Source organism: Zootoca vivipara, chromosome 8 (assembly GCF_963506605.1).
Source record: "Zootoca vivipara chromosome 8, rZooViv1.1, whole genome shotgun sequence".
Lineage (NCBI taxonomy): Eukaryota > Metazoa > Chordata > Lepidosauria > Squamata > Lacertidae > Zootoca > Zootoca vivipara.
The window spans coordinates 83,229,069-83,250,775 of NC_083283.1; the positions used below are offsets into that span (position 1 = coordinate 83,229,069).

The 21,707-nt window shown below is 46.4% G+C and overlaps 1 protein-coding gene across 26 annotated transcripts in view; it reads right to left on the reverse strand.

Moving 5' to 3' along the window:
- LOC118079302 (protocadherin gamma-C5) overlaps window positions 1-21,707 on the reverse strand; it is a 269,776-nt gene that overhangs the window by 18,362 nt on the left and 229,707 nt on the right. For 23 of the 26 annotated variants that reach the window (XM_035103378.2, XM_060278099.1, XM_060278101.1 and 20 more), the window contains one exon: window positions 7,345-7,403. In XM_035103378.2, coding sequence (XP_034959269.1) covers window positions 7,345-7,403 — 59 coding nt within the window. The other 3 variants (XM_035103367.2, XM_035103370.2, XM_060278112.1) reach the window with 3 other exon arrangements.

Genomic DNA, 21,707 nt, shown 5'->3' on the forward strand with positions numbered 1-21,707 from the left:
ACCATTTATCAAGAAAATAACCTGTATTGTTCTACAAAAGAGAAAACTTAATTGAGATAGTTTCTAATTAAAAATGAAATAAAACTTGGTATCTTAAGTTTGTTTATAAGATAGTAGAAACATCTGAACATAAAACAGACTGCCAGCTACTAGAGTAATTGCTTGTCTTTATTAGGGTGCAATCCTATGCCCAGTTAGCCGGGAGAAATCCCTGTTGAACTCAGTGGGACTTACTGCCATACATTTTTTACTCTGCCTTTCAGCCAGCCAAGTACCGAGGGAGGCTTAGATGAAACTAATAGAAATAGTGCAATCAATAAAAGTAGAGGATCTAATTAACAAGTGGGAAAGCAGAACAAAAATATAAGGCCGCTTTGTATGAGTGTTTTACTGCATGTTGTATACTGCCTTGTACTCTTCAGAATCATCCTACGTTCAAAAAGGGTGGAACAGCAAATCAGTTACTGTGCCAAAAATGGCAGGATATGACAAAGAAGCTTGTCACATAGGCAGCACCCTTGACTATGGTTCTCAAACCAAAAAAAGCCATGTCTCCTCACACAGTGGAGGCAACTCAGAAAAGGGCCTCTGAGGAAGAAGCTGTCAGACTAGTTAGCAGACAGAATTAGAACCAACTAGAAAATATTATATGCTAGGTTATGCAGTTATGCTATAATGTAAACTACAACCCTGCCTTTCTCTGTCACTGTATTATTTTCACATACTGTACTTGGTGTGAAAGACCGGGGGGCGGGGGGCGAGAACAGGAATGCAAAGTACTGGTATGAATTAATCTGCTCTTCGGCTTAAATAAAACCAAGAAATGCTTCCTGATTTGGCAGAGCTCTAGCCATTACAGCTCAGCATCTTCCGAAGGCTAGGAGGCCCTCCTGTATCTAGCACACTGGCTGTTTCTATGGCAACCTGCTGTGTATGCCTGCTACATCAATTGCAACACAAACACTTCTTCCATTAAACCACTGTATGTCTGTGCTGCATTTAACTGGCATTTTCTATGGAATCTGTTAGTTCTGCTGGATTTTCTTTTGCGAGAGGAGAGGAGAGGCCAAGGCGGGGGATGTGCTGTTGTGCTGAAGGTCCCTGGTTCAATGTTTTCATTAAAAGGATCTTGGCCAGAGGGGCAGAAAACCTTTGCCTGAGAACCTTGGTGAGCTCAGTGGACCAATGGCCTCCTCATGGGGATTGGAAAAGGAAGCGAGGCTTTCCAGCCGAGGCCCCTCATTGTCTATGTTTGCATGTATAAGGAGGGGAAGGGGGGGACACCTTTCAGAACAGAAAGGCAATGGAGTGGCAAAATAGTATTGGGTGGAGCTTTCCCCATAATTTTCTCTTCATGCCAAGAGAAGCCTCCACCTGCTATTAAAGGTGGAGAAGCAGTACTACCAGTGAGAAAGGTGGCAACCCTACAGGTTGTAAGGGTACAATTGGTCACCTTTGCCCAGGGAAACTAATGGACAGTTGCTGTTAAGCTTCTGGTAAAATCCCTCATTAGCACTGCCTCAATGATAAGAAGCTGCTTTAAATATAGACAGTATATTGCAGGCGATTATAGACAATTAGGATTGCCACATTTCCCCCCCTAGCAGTGCTCCTCTGCCTCATCACTGTTATTGGAGGCTTTCATTATCACTCCATGCAATGGGGGGGGGGGGCTTCACTTGCAGAATTTCTGCTTCTATACACTTAAAAGGCACAAGTGATTCGCTAGAAAAAATACGGACAATCACACAGATTACTACACAATCTGCAGGAGATCACTTATTTGGGAGAACAGGGCTGCAGACAATTGGGTAAGAGTGCTGAAAATTGCAGATTTATCTCCATTTAAAGGGAGCATAAGACTGGAAAAAGAGGTCTTAGGTCCTCCTTACAACTTAAGCAAAGTCTTAAAAAAATGCAGTGGAACTAGTCGAGGACTCGAGGACAAGGGCTGGTGCCATGGATCAGCATTACTAGGCACCCACAGAGACCGACACCCCAACAGAAGAGGGTCCACTGCTGAATCCTATTCATTGGCTTAAAACATTTCTATACTGTTAAGAATTTCCAAGGAAGTATTACAACAGCTTGCAGACTGCAAAACACACATCATCAATAAAATGGTTGAGAGAGCACAACACAAAAAAACCAAGTGGATATATAAAAATGCACCAGAAGTTAAAAACCTCGGGAAATAAAAAGGTATTTGTCTGGTGCCTATAAGTTAATAACGTAGGCATTATGCAAGCCTCCCTAGGAGAGAGCCCCAGAAGGGATGCTACAAGTGAGAAGGCCCTGTCTGGCTGTTGCTATCTGGTCCTCTGCCACTCTAGGAAACACACAAGCACACACAACCGCAGGAAGCATCCAATGATGTGAGGGGATAATAGAACTGTAGACTTGTAGAGTTGGAAGAGACCCTGAGGGTCATCTAGTCCAACCTGCTGGAATGCAGGATTATGCAGTTGCCCCTACGAAGACTGAAACGGCAACCCTGGCATTATCAGCACCATGCTCTAACCACCACCACCACCAATCAACAGGAGCTGAACCACACCTGCCACTCCAAGCGTGTAAACAGGGGCAAGAGTAAGGAGGAGGAGAAGTCACAGAAACAGCAGCCACCGCCCACCTCTCTCTTTCAGCAGTAGTGTGGGGAGGAGAGGTAAGCAAATGGGCAGCACAGATGCCACCCAAGAGGATGTGGCCCCATCTTGCCCAATCTCCACTGCCTCTCCCAACCAAAAAGTGAACAGACAAACCCCTCAGTATCATGGGCCACCCCCTCCCCATTTTTTATCTATAAGCTTTGCTGAACTGGGGGCAGAAACAGTGTACCCAAGACAAAACGAAATTAAACCACTGAGAATATACATTATTCGTGCAACTGATCTAAAATTTGGAAATGGCCATATGTGCAACTGCTCAGGGGGAAAAATGCTCCTGTGCCATTAACTGGGGTCTGACTGGAAGAAATCAGAAGTGAAGCTTTTCATGCCATTGAGCAAATCACCTGTTCATTGCTGTAGCTCAAATGGTTAAGGAAGAGCTAAAGGGACTGGCTGAAAAGTTGGCAGCTCTGCTGCAGCAGCAGTAGCAAGTCTGGACAACCAGGAAGCTCAAACTGAGCTTTTCCTTGAGGGCTGAAGAATGCTGCCTTCTATGATGATGTTGCTTCTAATCTAGGAACAAAAAGCCCTTTATCAAACACTCAGTGACCTATTTTACTACAGTACAGGATATTTACTGCATTCTGGATTGGAGTTGCCAACATTTTCTGGCAGATTTTCTGAGCCTTTAACAGGTGTGTAAGAAGATTTCTGCAAGTGAAGCCTTTCCCTCTCATTAGGCATCTGTGCAACTGGGAAAAGTTTCAACTACTGGCACTTCCCCCAATTATGCAGATGTGGTGATGAGAGCAAAAGATTTCACATAATGTATTCCTGCTTATACAGCTGCAGTTCAGTTTGCAGAAGCCTGCTGGGACAAGCACCTCAGATCTATTCAGATGCAGGCATTGTGTGCCTGCTTTTTTACCCTAAGCTACCTCTTTAATATATTCCATCTTTTGTAGGGCTTATTATTATTATTATTATTATTATTATTATTATTATTATTATTAACAGCCAGGTGATTTATCCAATTTGCAGTATTTTTATGAGCTGGGTGGGCAGGGGTTGCAACAAAACTCTGGTGGACACCAGCTTTCTTGTGTCAATTCCCTAAGCAAAATAAGAATATATCAGAATGTATATCCAGTAGATCCACTTCATCTGTTCTCCTGCTCTGGAAGTTCTAAAAAAACTCTGCTCAGGGACAGGTGTGTCTCCATTGTTGGTTTCGCAATCAAAGGACTGTCAGGTTCAATTGGCCAATAGATGCTTAAACATCTGTTACTACATGCAGAGTTTTCTGAATGACAAAAGTGGGCATATTGCCATCATTATTATTTTTAATGGCCCAAGTTACTTCTTTCAATGTAATTGGGTACAAGGTGCGTTCTGATAACTAGGGTAACCACAACTGGTAAAGCTCACCACACTATGAATATTTATGCCAGATATTTCTCCATGTCAGGCTGATGTTAAAGGTACAAAGAGTAGGGGCAGAGATAAGAAACATCTGTACCAGTGCTCCACCTGCATTGTTTTGATGTAATCCTTACCACATGTCTGTGTTAGCCTCCAGATTGCAGTGGCAGGTGGGTGGGAAGGCAGAGGATGAGAGCGAAGATGGCTTGCCTTGGGGCTACCTTATGACTTCATGGCAGAGGTGAGATTTGAACCAGGGCCTTCCTGAGTCAGCACTCCGTCTCTTTGCCATGAGGGGCGTATGAAGGGGGCGGTTGTGTGACAAGATGGCCTGCTGCCTCCCCCCAGCTGCAGAGCAACCGAGGGCGCCACTCGTGTGGTGTCTGTATGGGCTGCCGCTCACGCATGCCGTCAATGCGGGCGTCTGTACGGGCTGCCTCTTGCATGGCAACCATATGGGCTGATGCGCATGCGCAGTCTGTGCGGACGTCGCATGTGCACAGCTGGGCGGTTCGCCCCGCCCCTCAGCATCCCGCCCCAGGTGCCAGAGTGGGTTCCTCCACCATCAGCCTTCTTTTAAAAACTTCTGATAACCCTAGTAAAAGACACTGAAGCAGAACCCTTTTAAAAAAGTACACAACCCTGCTATTGGCAACTTGAAAAATAAGTGCCTGGTTCTAGAGTTAAGACATTTGTGGCTCAGGGTCCATCTGCACTTCCCTTTGTCTCATGTTTTCAAGTGTCTGAGAGGGTTTTTTTTTGTTCTGTTGCTTTCCCCAGGAAAACCCATTGCTTACTGCTTAATACCGTAAGAGCAAACATCAATCCACAGAAAACCCAAACATTGTGGGGCAGGGGGTAAAGTGCCTCAGCCTTTAGGAGCCGGCGCTTATGAATGGAGGTGTACAGGGGCAATCCAAAGAGAATGGGATGAGAGTAGTGCAACTTTGTTTGTCCCTTGACCAACCACATTCTTTCTGCAGGACCCCTGTGAGGCTCAGGAGCCCAGTTAGGTCACCCCTTGCCTGCAGAGCTGGCAGCCTCCCCTCACTTCTCCTTGGGAGTCCTCTGGGCAGCCACTGCTGCCACCCCTGGTCTCTGAGCTGCACCCCCCTGCCCCAAAGAGAGGTGCCTCCCAGAGGCACCATTCACCTGCAGGGCTTATAGCTAGGGCTGCTGCAACAAACAGCTGTACAAACCTTTGGGAGGCTGAGATGCGAGAGGGCATCAGAGGAGGGAGGGAAAGGAAGGAAGGAAGGAAGGAAGGAAGGAAGGAAGGAAGGAAGGAAGGAAGGAAGGAAGGAAGGAAGGAAGGAAGGAAGAAAGGGGGACAGAGACCAGTGTTGCCCAAGGCACCCCTGACCATCATTCAAGGCACTCTGGGGTGCCATGGCACACTGGACTATGAAAACCTCTGGACCAGGCATCCCCAAACTGCAGCCCTCCAGATGTTTTGGCCTACAACTCCCATGATCCCTAGCTAACAAGACCAGTGGTCAGGGATGATGGAAATTGTAGTCCAAAACATCTGGAGGGCTGAAGTCTGGGGATGCCTGCTGGAATCTTCCTGGACTGGCTCTGTGAAGTGGGAATCGGGGGCACTGTACTACAGTTGTCTTGGTCCCACCTATGGGACCAAGTCCAAAAAGCAGCACTGGAAGAGTGCCTTTTGGCTCCCTGGCAGTTATACCACAGGCCACTGTTTTATCCCCAGTGCTATGAAACCACTAAGAGTAGTCATTAGGAGTTTGGGGGCAGGGTGCCATTCGTATGCTGATGGTGCTCTATTTTTATTTTTTGAAAACATCTGAATCGGGGAGGTCATGAAGGCCTGAATACAATGGTGGACTATATGAGGGGAAATAAACTGAGCTCGAATCCTGGCAAGACAGAGGCACTGTGGGTATAAAAATTTAATAAATAATAATATTTTTTGTAAACCACTTAGTTTTATTTATAAACAAGCAGTATATAAATTTTGCTAAATCGATCAGTCACTGTCACCTGAGTCACAGACTCACCATGCAACTTTCAATAGCTTCTATTTACAAAGCTGCTATATTGTCACCACTCTTTCCTTTGGGATTTTTGTTCATTTGTCACAACACCCCAAGGCTAATCATATTCTATACAATTTATTTTGGACAATATTGAACTTGACATCCTTGATTAATAAGAGGACAGTTTTCAGAACTATAAGTGTGCCGGGTCCATAGAGGGAAGCAAAACCTACAAAAGGAGTCCTGTGGCACCTTTAAAAGCTAATGTGTTTGTTAATGGCAGAATCTTTTGTAGGCTAGAGCCCAACTTTATCACATGGTAACAATGTCAAGGAGTTTTCAAGGTGTTGGTTCATTCTGGCATGGTTGTCTGTGGTTTGGGGTGCTGCTAGCTTTCTCCACAGCTATCTCAGATATTCATTATCGGAGGGAGGCAGAAAGTGCTATCAGACCATGTTTTCATCATCCAACATCCTCCCCCAATCTACATGACTGTGTATTCCAAGTTTTGGCCAGCCCCTTTAACTGCAATTTGTTCTGCAGCAAATTGATGGTGAAACACCTTGCTCCATACTACCACTTGATGACTTTTGCAGAGGCACAGGGTGAGAGTTTTCTTTTTTGGCCAACTGGCAACCCTATTTTAATAATAACCAATTCAGCTCAGCTGGATTTGCTTAATAGCTTGACAAGAGATGGTTGCAGGTAGGTAGTTGGTCTGACGTAGTCGAAACGAAAAAACAAAAAACAAAATCCTTCCTGTAGCACCTTAGAGACCAACTAAGTTTGTCATTGGTATGAGCTTTCGTGTGCATGCACACTTCTTCAGATACTTCAGAGATGGTTGTTAAGTCATTTAATCCTCTCATTTACAACCCAGCTGCTTCTTTTTTGGTAATAATAGATAGAAGCAGACAACCAGTATAACAAGAAGCTCAGGAATATGCCTTAACCCAGGGATGGGGTATCTGTGACCCTCCAGATGTTGATGATAGGAGCTGTAGTCTGGACACATCTGGAGGACCACGGGTTCCCCATTCCTGCCTTAATCCATAGGTTGGTTCATTCACTGCATATGGAAAACTGAAGTGTGAGATAACATAGACTCAAACTCACGCAATCCTTTTCAAAAAATTTTTTTAGCACAATGCATTATAGAAATGGTGGCAGAACAGCTGTAGAGGAAGATCAGTCTGCTGCCGCCTCAGCTACGCATCCATATATTTAGTGCATTTCCACAGCAGCACAGAACTAAAATCCATAGTTGGAACTTAGGAACAGCTTTGCAGAAGATGAGAAAATAAATAACTCACCCACTGGTTCCTGGTCTCTGGGCCTGAGAGAAACGCCAGTCTGTGTTGGGTTGTGCTTGCTGCAAGAGAAACACAAAGGCAGGTTTAATGCTTCTGTTCCTAAAACGAAGCTCAGCTATAAAACACACACACACACATGGACACACGAGCATAGAACATCATTATATGATCCAAAATACTTCTAAAGAAGCATGATTGGTTAACATGATAAGAAAGTAATCTAAATAATATTGCAGAAGATAAGACAGTCAGAAACTATCCATGAATAAATGAAGCATGAAATAAGCTTGAAGGGGCATCATTTAAACCAGAGAACACCAGAACATCAGGAATAATTTGGGGGCGGGGGGAGAGAAGAGCAGAATTAATTGGTACTGAGAGAATACCAACATCTGAAATGCTAATAGAATTTCCTAATTTATAATCTTTTCTGAAACAGGTCAGTGTTAGGGCTTTGATTTAATGTCTTCTGTTTCCTTTGATCTTTGGAGCTCTGCAATCTTTTTCGCCCACTGGGATTAAAAATTCCATTTCCCACAACAATAATGATTTCTTTGAAGGCGCAACAGAAGACACTATATCAGAATAGATTGAGCCATGTATTACTTTCCACCCACATTGTTGTATTATTAGAACAATGGACATTTTGTAAATAAAGGAGTACATAAAATGCCACTATGAGCAGCATGTCTGAATGGCTCTTTGTGATCATAGCTGAAAGACACACTGTGGTTGATGTATGCTGCAAAACTCCAGATATCCTGTCAGTCTCCTCCATTAATGCTTCAGTAATAATATTCCACAACGTTAGAGAGATTTCCACCTGAACCGTTGTTTATGTGTTTTTTCCTTAAACAAAATGGATAAACATGTTTTAAGATCAGGGTACAAGGGTGTAATCGACATCTTATTAAAGCAATGTCAAAATTAGAATTGATTCAGGTGAATCTGGACTCCAAGAACCCTGTAAATAAAATCTATATGCCTGCAATCCAAACCCCACTTGCCTGTGAGTAAGCCCAATAAAATTCAATAGGACTCATTTCTGAGTAGACATAGCTAGGGTTGAGACAAATGTGTCCCTACTACAATAGGATTATTGATCTGTGAATGCTAAAGGATTAAAATATACTACTGGTGTCAGTTAAACAAGTTCATAAATCTATTTATGTATGTGTATGTGTAAAATTATCATATATTACAGTATATAGCATGTATAAATATACATATATTTCTCTGCAGACTAAATATGCAGAAACAAGCCTCCTCCTTTGAGTTATTCATTGTGAACACTTCCTTCCTCAGTTGCTTCTATAATTTGCAGAGCCAGAGGCTACAATAATCAAACCTTGAATCCTAAATTTAAACACCTAAATACAGGCAGTTCTCTAAATATAATTTGAGCATCTTCAGCACACACTGAATTTTTTTGAAAAAACCCCACACAACCTGTGGTTTTCTGAAGTTTAGGAAATGGCACCTGTTTATTTAAGTTTCTAAATGCGGATTTAGACATTCCTAAAATGGTTAAGTTCCTGTCCCCAAGTCTCAAAAAGCTCAAATTTCAGCTATATTTCTTTACAAGGTGGCAAAAGCTGGAATGTGAAAGCTGTGTATGATAAGGATTGCAAAACAGAGTGTCATGTGTTGCAAAATACTGCATTAATTTTGCACATAGTGTCTTCATAGTGCCAGCAAAATTTAGAAGCTGGAAAGAAGCAAAAATGAAGTAAGAGCAGTTTGTTAAAATTACTGATAGTAAATTTTGTTTTGTTGCTTTTTCTTAAATAAGCTGAGCCTGCCCCTTTCACCAAGGGCTCACTGCTTCCTGTCCCTTGTGTTAACCCAATGGGAAATTTTCATTTTTTAAAAATATGTTTTTTAAAAAATTTTACATTTATATTTTAAAACGTATCAATTGCTCACATTATAACACATCCAAGTAATTCAGTGAAAAATATACCGTCTCATTTGCAGTCACTCTTAGCTCCTGCCACTCTTATGGAAAGGGCTTGATGATGCCCTCCTGTGCACTTCTGAAATGCCCATTCACTTCAATGGAGAACTTCCCAGTGAATGGTCATAAGAGTTTTCCCTAAGGTGCTGCTTAAGTGTAACTGTGATGTCACAGAATTGTGTATTTTTAGACGTACTTGTTTTAAATGCTTGCAGGCTGCTTTTGGGGCAAAGACCCCCCAACGCAACATGTCAAAATTAAAACATGCTCAAAATGGCAAAGTAACACCAGCAGCTTCACAGTTTTCCCACAATATTGCCTTAAGATGGTGATAGATCTGGATTTGCCTGACAGTTTTACAGAACTCTGACAATGGTAGCAGTGAAGGGAGTAGAGAGTACTTTTAAAAATTAATTCAGCAACCCTCACCTTTTGACCCATCTCCCCACCACCATCACAGTCTCTTTTACTAAAGGATCCATTAAGCACATACATATGTGCAAAATGATGCAGCTAAAGATGCCTCAACATATACACTCATGCGGTCCCATTTCAGTCTCTTCCTTTGAACCTCTGCTCAGAACTAACTTCTTCCATAAAGCCTTTGGTTTAAACCTCTGGCTTTCCTCTGCAGCTGAGATGAGAGTGGAGTCAAAGTCTGTTCACATCTGGCTTCTTCCCCAAATGTTTGCTGCACATGTAGAGAAGGTCTGGAACAGAGCTCGTTTGTAGCTGCATCTGCTCCCATTCATCTTTCACTAAACTTGCCTCCCCCTTTTCTCTTACTACATTTAGGTCGAGAGCTTCTTGTGGCAGGGCCATGGGTTGTGCTTTTCTTTACTCTGCAAAGTGCTGTGCACACAGGTGGCATAATAATAATCCTACTGAGTTTTTAAAAGCCTAACTGACAAGCAACTGTAGCAACCCAAACAGGACTGTGGATCCACCTGATCTTACAGGTTATGTCCAGCATAAAGGTAAAGGTAAAGGGACCCCTGACCATTAGGTCCAGTCGTGACCGACTCTGGAGTTGCGCCGCTCATCTCGCGTATTGGCCGAGGGAGCCGACATACATCTTCCAGGTCATATGGCCAGCATGACTAAGCCGCTTCTGGCGAATCAGAGCAGCACACGGAAACGCTGTTTACCTTCCCGCTGTAGCGGTACCTATTTATCTACTTGCACTTTGACGTGCTTTCGGACTGCTAGGTTGGCAGGAGCTGGGACCGAGCAACGGGAGCTCATCCTGTCGCGGGATTCGAACCTGCCGACCTTCTGATCAGCAAGCCCTAGGCTCTGTGGTTTAACCCACAGCGCCACCCGCGTACATGTCCAGCATAGGGCTACCTAAATGTCCCATCAGCACATGGGTTTCCTCTTGCACAACAGGACTTCCCTTGCCTCTTGCCTCCCCCTGCCCTACCTGCTCTGCACCACCTAACTCTGTCTGGAGGTTCCTCAACTCTCTGGAGCAGATTTGGGGAGGGTTTGTGGAGCATGTGGAGAGGAAGAATGGGGGGAGGGAAGGGGGCAGACCCCATTTCACAAGCAGAAATCCTTGCACGGATGGGATGCATGCGTTGGATTACCACCCTATATATTTGTTTTATTATAATATTTTTATACCACCCTTTAATCATATTCCCATGAGTTCTAGTTAAGAGCAACCACTGCACATGCATTCTCCTCTCACCCCAATTTACCATAGAACATCCGGGGGGGGGGGGGGGAGGCAGTTGGAGCATGTAGCATGGAAAGAAATGAAAGCCCTACATGCACCTTGTAAAAAGCATAATAGCTGCAAAATGAAGGAACCCTGGGATGTCATCCTCCACAACACACACACACACACACACCCTCATTTACCTCATTACACCTAGCAGATGGAAGTCTATGGTAGATAAATATGGTAGATAAATATGGATTTATGGATTGCAAGCAGAAATGTTTTAAGAATCACTTTAGTGTATCTTACCCCATCAGAGGGACTCTGCAAAACACTGCCTGCCTGCTCAAAGGCAAGCATGCTTTCTGCTGTAGTGGAATGACTGAAAGGTTTAACAAAAAAGAATTCGCCCTGTTCAGACATTGGAGAGAGACAAGACTTGTAGTGCTGAGCTCCAGCTCCGCCCACTTCAAGGTATCTGATAAAGCCTTCGGGATGTGGGCGCCCAGTGAAATTTATGGTGGATTTCCTGTCTGTCCTCTTACTACAGCAGTGTGACATGAACCAGCTGGGGACACAGAGGCCAGATCTGAAGCACCTGGCCCCCACAATAACCAACATTACACAAGAGACCAGAGAGATGGCCACAAGAGAGATGATAAGGTAGAGAGTTAGGCTGGGGGCTCTGGAAGGTGATTTAGGGAGAAGGTCCAAGGACTTGGAAAAGTCCTGCACAGCATTATCCTCTGAGGAAATCACAAGAACCAGTGAGGCTGAGAGAGACGGCACTCCATTGTCTCTTACTTCTATCACCAACCTGTGGGACACCCCAGGCTCCCTCAATGCCCGAACAGCCCGGATCTCTCCTGAGTGGCGTTCCACTTTGAAGGGGGTGGCTTCATTGGCATCCTGAAGCAAACTATATGACAGCCAAGCATTGTGGCCACTGTCAGCATCCACAGCCACCACTTTGGTCACCAGGAATCCAGGCTCCACCGGGAGCAGAACTGGCTGGTGAAAGGCAGAGCCCTTGGAGACTTGCGGGTGCACAATCACCGGGGCGTTGTCGTTCTGGTCCACAACAAACAAGTGAAGAGTGGCTGTGCTGCTCAGGGGTGGGAAACCCGAATCCTTCACCTCCACTGCAACTTGAAAGACTTTCTCTTGCTCATAGTCAAGCATCCTGGATGTGTAAATGCTGCCATTCTCTTGGTTGATGTGGAAATAGGTTGAAATGGGTAAGCCATTATTTCCACTGTCCACAATGGAATAAGACAGCTTGGAGTTGACACCTGCATCCGGATCTGAGGCTGACAGAGAAAAAACTAGAGTCCCAGGGGAAGTATTTTCCTCCACATGGGCAGTGTATGAAGGGATGGAGAAAGTGGGTGCATTGTCATTGACATCTGAGACTTGAATAAATATGTTTTTGTGGGTGGATTTTTGAGGCACTCCAGAATCTGTTGCTTTAATTGTGATATTATATCCAGCAGCCTTCTCTCGGTCCAGGGGCCCATTGGTCACCAGTGAATAATGTCCCTTAAAGGAAGACACCAGTTTGAATGGGATGTGCCTGGTAATCTCCAAGTGGACTTGCCCATTTTCCTCAGAGTCGTTGTCCTTTGCTTGGATCAGGGCTATGACTGTTCCTGTGGGTGCATCTTCTTGCACTGGGCTAGAGAGGGAAGTCAGCATAATCTCTGGGCGGTTGTCATTGACATCAACAAGTTCCACTCTGATGTTGCAGTGACCCTCCATGGCAGGGGATCCCTTGTCTTTTATGTAGATAGCTATCTCGTAAGCATTGGCTTCTTCATAGTCCAGCAAAGCTTTGGTCCTGATCTCCCCTGTCTGGGGATCCAAGCTAAATAAGTCAAGGAGCTTCAGAGGTGCGCTATTGCTGGCTCTGAGGAAATACTCCATCTCTCCATTGGGACCTTCATCTAAGTCCGTCACATTGAGCTTAGTTACCACAGTCCCCACCTGGACATTTTCCTCCAAATAAACTTTGGACACTGGCGGGTCACACACAGGGGGGTTGTCATTTGCATCCAGGACGTGGACTGTCACCTGGGCAGTCCCTGACTGAACAGGATTCCCACTATCCAGAGCTGTCAGGATTAAGTGATGGACAGCGGCTTTTTCCCTGTCCAGAAGCTTCTCCAGCACAATTTCGGGCATCTTGACCCCGTCCCCCCTGACGTTAATGCTCAAGGCAAAATGTTCGCTTGGGCTAAGCTCATAAGTGGCAATGGAGTTGGAGCCCGTGTCCGGGTCTTCGGCGGCTTCCAGGCGCAAGCGGGTGCCCGGGTTGGCCACCTCGGTGATTTCCAATGAAACCCTGTCCTTCGGGAACTTGGGGGCGTTGTCGTTCACGTCCAGGATCTCCACCTCCACCCGGTGGAGCTGCAGGGGGTTCTCCAGCACCAGCTGGAGAGGGAAGGAGCACGTGGGGCTGGAGCTGCACAGAGCTTCGCGGTCCAGCCTCTCGTGGACCAGCAACATGCCGTCGGCGAGGTTAACGTGGAAGTAGTGGCGCATCCCGTCGCTGACCAGCTGCAGGCGCCGAGCGGACAAGCTCCGCACGTCCACGCCTAGGTCCTTGGCCACGTTCCCCACGGAAGAGCCTGGGTCCCGGTCCTCTGGGATGGAGTAGCGAATCTGCGCGGGGATGAGCCCTGGCAGGGACAAGACGGCAGCCACCAGCGCCAGCAGCTGCCACGACAAGCTCTGCCCGCCGCCCATGCCTGGCTCCTTTGCGCGCAAGGATGGCCGTCTCCAGCGGCTGCCTCAGCTCCAGGTATCCAGCCCGGGGGTGGCCGCTGCTGCCTCCGGACCCCGCTGCAGTCCGGTGCCCCCCGCCCCGCCCCCCAGGTCTGCTCCTGGAGGCTCCGGGGTGACCTGAGAGGTGCTGTGCAGCGGAAAGGCGCGGGCTGCAGCTGGAGAGGCGGGAGGGGGGAGCGGGGGGATTTTAAAGCGCTCCGATCAGCAGCAGCTCATTGGCAAAAGGAGCAGCAGAGAAAGGGGGCTGTGAAATGGATACAGACAAGCGGCAATTCCCTCCTCGGCGGCGGTGGCGGCGGCGGCGGCAGCAGCAGCAGAGAAGCCCCTTCCCCGAAACACACACACACCCTGCTGCTCCCCCCTCCCCAATCTCTCTTGCCACCAGTTTTCCCTCCCTGCGCTTCCCATTCCTTTCCCAGAGCAGCAGAGAGATTTGGAGGGCTGACCCAAGGGAGCCATTGGCCAGAAGAGCTCCCTTGAGGCCCCTCTTGGTGGAAAAACAGGAATCGAAGGTGCAGAACGCAGGCAGGGTGAGCTGCTGACGGCAGCTGTAACTCCAGGAGGGGGGAGGGGGCTACTCTACCCTCCTGCAACCTCCTCACTTCAATCCCCTCCCCCTCTCCCCTCCCGCTCATAAAGAAAGAGAGGAAAATTAGACACACAAAGCTTTGGAGCAGATAGGTGCGATGTATCACAGCCTATGCTTGACACCACGCATTGATTCCTCACCCCCACCCCAGACACTTCTCCTAGGTGCAGGGAAACTCAAAAGAAAAGAAAGGTAGTGGTGCCATGGCTGGAACAAAATAGGGAAACTACATGGAAAATTCTCACCTTGCCAAAGAAGCTGGGTTCAGTGAGATTGCTGCAAGAGGCTGTCCTAAGTGTCAGATTAGGTTTCATGAATACAAATTCGCTAATGTCTGAGACAGGAGAAAAGCAGGATCTGTATCCACGGGCAGGGGGTCCAGAAGTGGCCACTTGCACTCCGATCATAGCATCTCCAGGGCTCAGCTGATAATGGCAATGTCCCATCACGTGATCTGAAGCATCTTGAAGCCCACCAGCTTTGCTTCCACAGCATCCAAAGATGGTAGATGTTGCACGTGAATCACGGCGGAGGCATCGAACTCCCAAGGCCACCAAAGCCATCAGCGAGATGGTGGAAATTGCTGCCAAGGAGATGATAAGGTACACAGTCAATGTGGGAGGTCCCTCAGTTTCCACTGAGTGAGCTGTTAACCCCAGAAAGGTTTCAGGGCTGCTTTCCTCCAAGAGCACCACCACAGTGACTGAGGTGGACAAGGAAGGATCACCTGAGTCTTTGACAACCAGGACAAGGTCCTGGGTAGGATTGTCTATGTCCTGTAATGCTCGTGTAGTCCTCACCTCTCCACTACGGAGGGCCATGCTGAAGATACCAGGGTCTGTGGCTTGCTCTACATGGTAAGAGAGCCAAGCATTTCGCCCAGAGTCCAAGTCCACTGCCATAATTTTTGTGATTAAGGCATTGGCTGCAGTAGATCGTGGAATTCTGAACTGTACAACAGAATCTTTCCCAGTAAAGGGGAATCGAATCCAAGGTGCATTGTCATTCTGATCTAGGAGGTAGATGTGCACCATGATTCTGTTGCAGAGAGGAGGGGAGCCACCATCACATGCCTCCACCAGGAACTGAAAATGATTCGTATGCTCGTAATCAAAAGGGCTCTCTGCAAAGACATCTCCATTTGTTGGGTTGATGGAGACATAAGAGGTGATGTCCTCAATCAATCCTTGCCCTGGGCTCGCCAAAACGGAATAAGACAAACGGGAATTCTGGTCCTTATCAGAATCTGTTGCAGAAACTCTAAGCAGTACCACCCCCACTGGATTGTTCTCTTCTATGACGGCTTCATAAAATGGCCTGTCAAAATGAGGTGGGTTGTCATTGACATCTGCCAGAGTTATGGAGAAAGAGGTATGCTGAGAAAGAGGTGGATTCCCTAAGTCAAAGGCATAGATGGTGACATTGTATTGCGGAGTGCTCTCACGATCTAGCTGCTCACTGGTGAGCAAGGAATACTGGTGCTCAAAGTCTTTCCGAAGTTTGAAAGGAAGGTTTCTGGGTAGATCACACCGGACTTTCCCTTGATCCCCAGAGTCTCTATCCTTGACATGTATCACAGCAACCACAGTGCCAGGAGGTGCATCCTCACCCATAGAGCTGGAGAAAGAGGTGAGAATAACTTCAGGTGCATTGTCGTTGACATCCATGACTTCTACCATAACACTGCAGTGTTCCTCCATAGTAGGGGAGCCCATGTCCTTAGCCTCCACTTCGATCTCATAGACATTAGCCTCTTCAAAATCCAGGCTCCCTTGGACACGGATCTCTCCCGTTGTGTCATTGATAGCAAATATCCTGCGCAAGGCTTCTGAGTTATGGCTGCTGAGGGAATACTGCACCTCTCCATTAGGCCCTTCGTCCAAGTCTGTTGCATTCAGCTTAATCACCAGGGTTCCTGGAGGAGAGTTTTCTACTAAGCGGGTATAATAAGTAGGTTTGTCAAAAACCGGATGATTATCATTGGCATCCAGAATGTGGACAGCAATTCGAATAGCGCTAGATTTGGGGGATACGCCCCCATCTTCAGCTGTCAGGACCAAGTGGTGGACAGCAATGTGCTCCCTGTCCAGTGCTTTCTCCAGAACTAGCTCTGGGAATTTGGTGCCATCTGTACGTGCCTTCACGTTGAGGTTGAAGTTCTCATTGGCGCTGAGGTGGTAGGTCTGTAAAGTGTTAGTTCCTACATCTGAATCCTGTGCGTGTGGGATAGGGAAACGGGCACCCAGTGCAGCCAGTTCATAGATCTGCAGAGATATTGTGCTACTTGAGAACACAGGCGCATTGTCGTTGATATCCAGAATCTCCACTTCGATGCGATAGAACTCCACTGGGTTTTCAATAGCAAGTTTGAGATGCAGGAAACAGCGCAGGTTCTGCCCACAGAGCTGCTCTCTGTCTATTCTGTCATTGACTATTATGATTCCAGTGTTCACATTCACAGAGAAATACTGGGAGTCAGAATCAGAAAGCACCTGCAGATTGGCAGCTGCAAGCTTTGTCACATCCATTCCTAAGTCCTTAGCAACATTTCCTACAAAGGCTCCTCGAGTGAGTTCCTCTGGGACAGAGTAACGGATCTGTGCAAAACAGTCACTCAGAAACAGACAGAAGGCAAAGGCATGCACAAGTCCCAAACGCCAGGCAGAGTTTTCTGTTCTGAGCATCTTTCTGAAATCCACAGCAGGAAGCTCTAAAACTGCAAAACAGGAGCTAAATATAGCAGACAGTATCTCTTTAAACCTCTGGAGGATTCACCACCTATCTCGAAGAAATATGAAATATATGAGAGGAAAAGGGTCTGTGGTCAGTGTTTACCTCTCTCATTCATTGTTTTGGTTTGAGAGAGATTGAAACAGGAGGGGAGTGGTACACACCGCAGATCTTCAATGCTAGCCTCCTGCTCATTGGCTGAGACTGCCTTCCTATTTATCCAATCAGCAGCCTCCTTCCCAGGACAGCAACACACGCACCAATCCAAGTCTGGAAGTTGCTACTGTGCAAAAAAGGACCGCGTAACCTGCTGTTTTTAACCTAGAGACACCAGGCTAAACGGCAGACAATGGAAAACAAAGCCCAAAATCTTGTCTGGTTTTGGCTTCTGTGCTAGCTATAAGACTCTTAGAAGCATACGCTGCAAAGAAACGTTTGCTCTAAAAGCACACTGACTCCTCACATATTACATCCACAACAAAACAGCTGATTTGTCATTTTTTATGAGCAAAGATAATTCAATGAATACTAGGAAACAATGGTTACTCTTACCCCAGCTTCCAGATCAATCTCTTTTGGTTATTTCTAGGCTACCAAATTAATATCTAGCTTTATTTATTTCAGAAGCCTTAGACTCTACCCTTCCAATGTAAAAATACAAGGGAGTGATCGGTTTTTCTCAAGGAAAGAAATCTAATTGTACAGGGTGGGAACTTAACAGTTGCAAAAATACAAAGAGCTAACTTTGTGACAGGCAGCATTTGAAGGATGATTTTAAATTATAATTTTCTTATTGTTCACATCCTAGTTCCAGCCCCTGCTCCCCTACCCATTTTCTCTCATTAAAAGGCAGCAATTTGTGGGAAGAAATCACTCTTCTGCTCTCTCTTTCCCAAGGAGTTATGAATATGTGGTGCAGGGTTAGGTTATGAAGAAGGAGGCCCCACCCTATTCTGATAACCGATGAATCAGCCCTTAGTCAAGTTTCAAAGTGTTACTGGAGACACCAGATTCATGTGGGAAAGGAGAAAAAGGACAAAATGCCACCTCACCTGCCTGGGATGGTTCAGTGTATCAGTACGAGATAAGAAAGAGTCAAATTCTCTTGTCAGAGTACTTGGTTGAGGATAATCCACAGGCCTCATAAAGGTGAAATCACTTCTGTCCGAGCCGGGAGAATAGCTGGCTCTATAGCACTGGCTCTGGGAGTCTGTGGGCCTGAGTGTGACCTCCATGTATTTCAGTGTGCCATCTGAGTTCAGTTGAAGCTTAGGGCTGGATTGTTTGAAAACGTCCCTGGCAGGAGCACCACTCAGGCTGCAGCAAGAAGAATCCCTGGCTTTTTTATTCCGAAAGCATTTCGCAGACAAGATTATGCACGTAACGAGGGACACGATGCTAACTGCCACCAGCGCAATAATCAGATAGAGGGTTAGGTCAGATTTTTCTTTGGGGTGAGTTAGGAAATCACGAGACTGGGGCCTTTCCTCAGTCACTTTATCCTCCAATGAGACCACGATGGTAACGGTGGTAGACAAAGGTGGTTCTCCATTGTCCTTCACTAGTACAAGGATTTTCTGTGCCGGGAGATCTGTTTCCTGGAACTCCCGAACAGTCCAAATTTCCCCAGTGTAGGGAGCCACTCGGAACAAGGAGGGGTCAGTGGACTGGGAAAGCAAGGAGTAAGAAAGCCAGGCATTGTGGCCAGAGTCTGCATCCACTGCAGTGACTTTGGTGACCACATAGCCTGCCGATGCAGACTGAGGGATCCTCTGGATTGCGGACAGTTCCCGACCAGTCACTGGGTGCAGAACAACAGGCGTGTTATCATTCTGATCCATTATGAAGAGGTATACAGTGACACTGGAGCTCAGTTGGGGTGACCCAGCATCATGCACCATAATGGGGATTTCCAGCACCTGAAGCATTTCATAGTCAAAAGAGTGCTGGGCATAGACATTCCCATTGTCTGGGTTGACGTAAATGAAAGAAGAGACTGGAGCATCTTGAATCGGGATTCCTGCCACTGAGTATGTGAGCCGGGAATTGTCCCCCTCATCAGGATCAGAGGCTACGACAGTGCATAGCAGAGAGCCAGGTGGATTGTTCTCCTTCAAGAAGGAGTTGTAGAAAGGTTGAGAGAAGTACGGGGCATTGTCATTAACATCTGAAATGTTCAGCAAGATGATGACATCTGTGGTTAGAGGTGGGGACCCTGAATCTTGGGCCATCAACTTGATAGTGTATCGAGAAACTGTTTCTCTATCCAGCTTCTCAGAGGTAATCAAAGAATAGTGGTTTTCAAAAGATTTAATTTTAAAGGGCAAGTTTGGTGATATCTGTAAGCTCACCTTTCCATTGACACCTGAATCTTGGTCTCGCACATTGAAAAGCCCCACCACTGTCTCTAAAGGGGTGTTTTCTGGCACGGGGTTTACCAGAGAGGTAAGGAGAACCTCTGGGGGGTGGTCGTTCTCATCTTCAACTTCCATTTGGATTACACAGTGGCCTTCCATTTGAGGAATGCCCTTGTCCCTGGCCCTTACATGAAGCTCATAAAAATGAGATTCTTCGAAATCCACAACTCCTTGGACACGGATCTCACCTGTGTGGGGATCCAAGCCAAACAACTTCTGGATGGAATCAGATGTGTGGATTCCAAATGAATACTGTATTTCCCCATTAGAACCTGCATCGGGGTCAGTTGCATTAAGTCTGAAAAGCAAAGAGCCTACAGGGATGTTCTCCGGAAATCTTATCTTGTACAAAGGAAGGTCAAATGCAGGCTCATTATCATTATTATCCAGGACCACAATGGTGATCAGAGCTGTTCCTGACAGTACAGGATCCCCTCCATCACAGGCAGTCAGGATGAGCTGGTGTTCCGATTGTTGCTCTCGGTCCAAAGGTTGCTCTAGCACCAGCTCAGGTAAAAGCTTCCCATCGTTCACATTCTTTACATTAAGTGAGAAGTGGGGGTTGGGGCTGAGTCGGTAGACACTGACTGCATTGGTCCCCACGTCCGCATCATGAGCGCTCTCCAGTGGAAAGCGAGACCCTGTGGCGGCAGACTCTGCTATCCTCAGCACAAGCTTGGGAGTGAGGAAACAGGGGGAATTGTCATTTAAGTCCAGGATCTCTACCTCCAGGTGAAAGAGCTCCAAGGGATTTTCTATGACTACTTGGACTGGCAAAATGCACCCTGAGCTTGCTCCACACAGGGTCTCTCGGTCTATCTTTTCATTCACTATCAGAGCACCGTTGGCCAAGTTAACTGCAAAGTACCTCTTGCTCTCCTCAGAGCCCAGCCTCAGCCTGCGACGGGAAAGGTCTGCCACCGTTAAGCCCAAGTCCTGAGCCACCTTTCCCACCACGGTGCCCAGCTCCGATTCCTCCACCACGGAATAGTGGATCTGTCCTGTAACCAACGCCCGGCTGAACAGCAAAAACAAACCCAGTACTTGCCATTTGAAAGAGGGTTGCCGGGACAAATGTGGCTCCATTTCAGAAAAAAGTCCCCTTCCAGAAGGAGTCTTTGTGATATCCCAGGGATAAGGAGGCTCCAGGACCTGGATGAATGCTGTTTTTTAAATCCCTCGGTATTTCCTTCCAAATGAGTTAAAGTAGCTTTTGAGCTTGCCTAGCTGCAGCAACAGAATGTTAGTCAGAGTTGAGGGGGTGGATTGGGGGAGGGAAGCTGAATTACAGCCATAGCGACGGAGGAAGAAAGTCAAGGCAGAAAGAGCTGATCCCCCCTCCCCCCAAAATCTGGATCAGCACCTGACTAGATGACAGCTCCATCCACTCTCCACCAGTGACAAGTCCACCTACACTCTTAAAGCTGCTGCAGCACATGAAGTTGGGAGACCAGGACCGATCACCCCCATACCTCAACCCTAAATGTAACTATTCAAGAGGCTGGTTTGCCACTGGTTTTGGCAGCTAAGTTTAGCAGCTCAGATTCTTGTTCTCAAGGAAACAGCACGTCCGGGAAGCATGAACGGTACAAATCCTCATTGTTCACATTAGCTAGATTCATTCCATCTCATCTGAACAAAAGACAAACTCTCAGCTGTAGGGGATACAGAATCATAGTCTCTCTGGTCTAACAACTGGTCTGATTTTTCACTTCCAATGAAAAAGGTATTTGTTACAGTGGAAAAGACGAAAGATAGGGGGAAACTCTCACAGAAAGTGCTTTAGCATTTTGCAGTGCAGCTTCAATAAATGCATTTAAAACTCTTAGGCATTACCAAGGCAAAACAGACCCATTCAGAATGTTCATTTTCAAATGCAGACATGGGAACCTCCACCACACAGTGAAGAATGCACAATCTTCCAAATTGCTTAAGGCCTCCCAGCTCCATTCATTGGCCTTTCCAAAATTAGAACGCCACAATCAATGCAGCAGTATTTCTAAGTAGAACCATTGTAACCCAAAGACCATGGTGTGGCTTTGAATGTCAGGAACCCACATACCAAGTAATTTTTAAGCTGTAGTGTTAAAGAGAAAGCACTTTCCAACAGCACTTTCCAATAATGCGACACCCAAGTACAGAATCACAAAACTGTGATGGACTCAGTGAGTGGACCATTTTTCTTAAGATGGGGTGCCCCATTCGTGATGCACTCCCGAC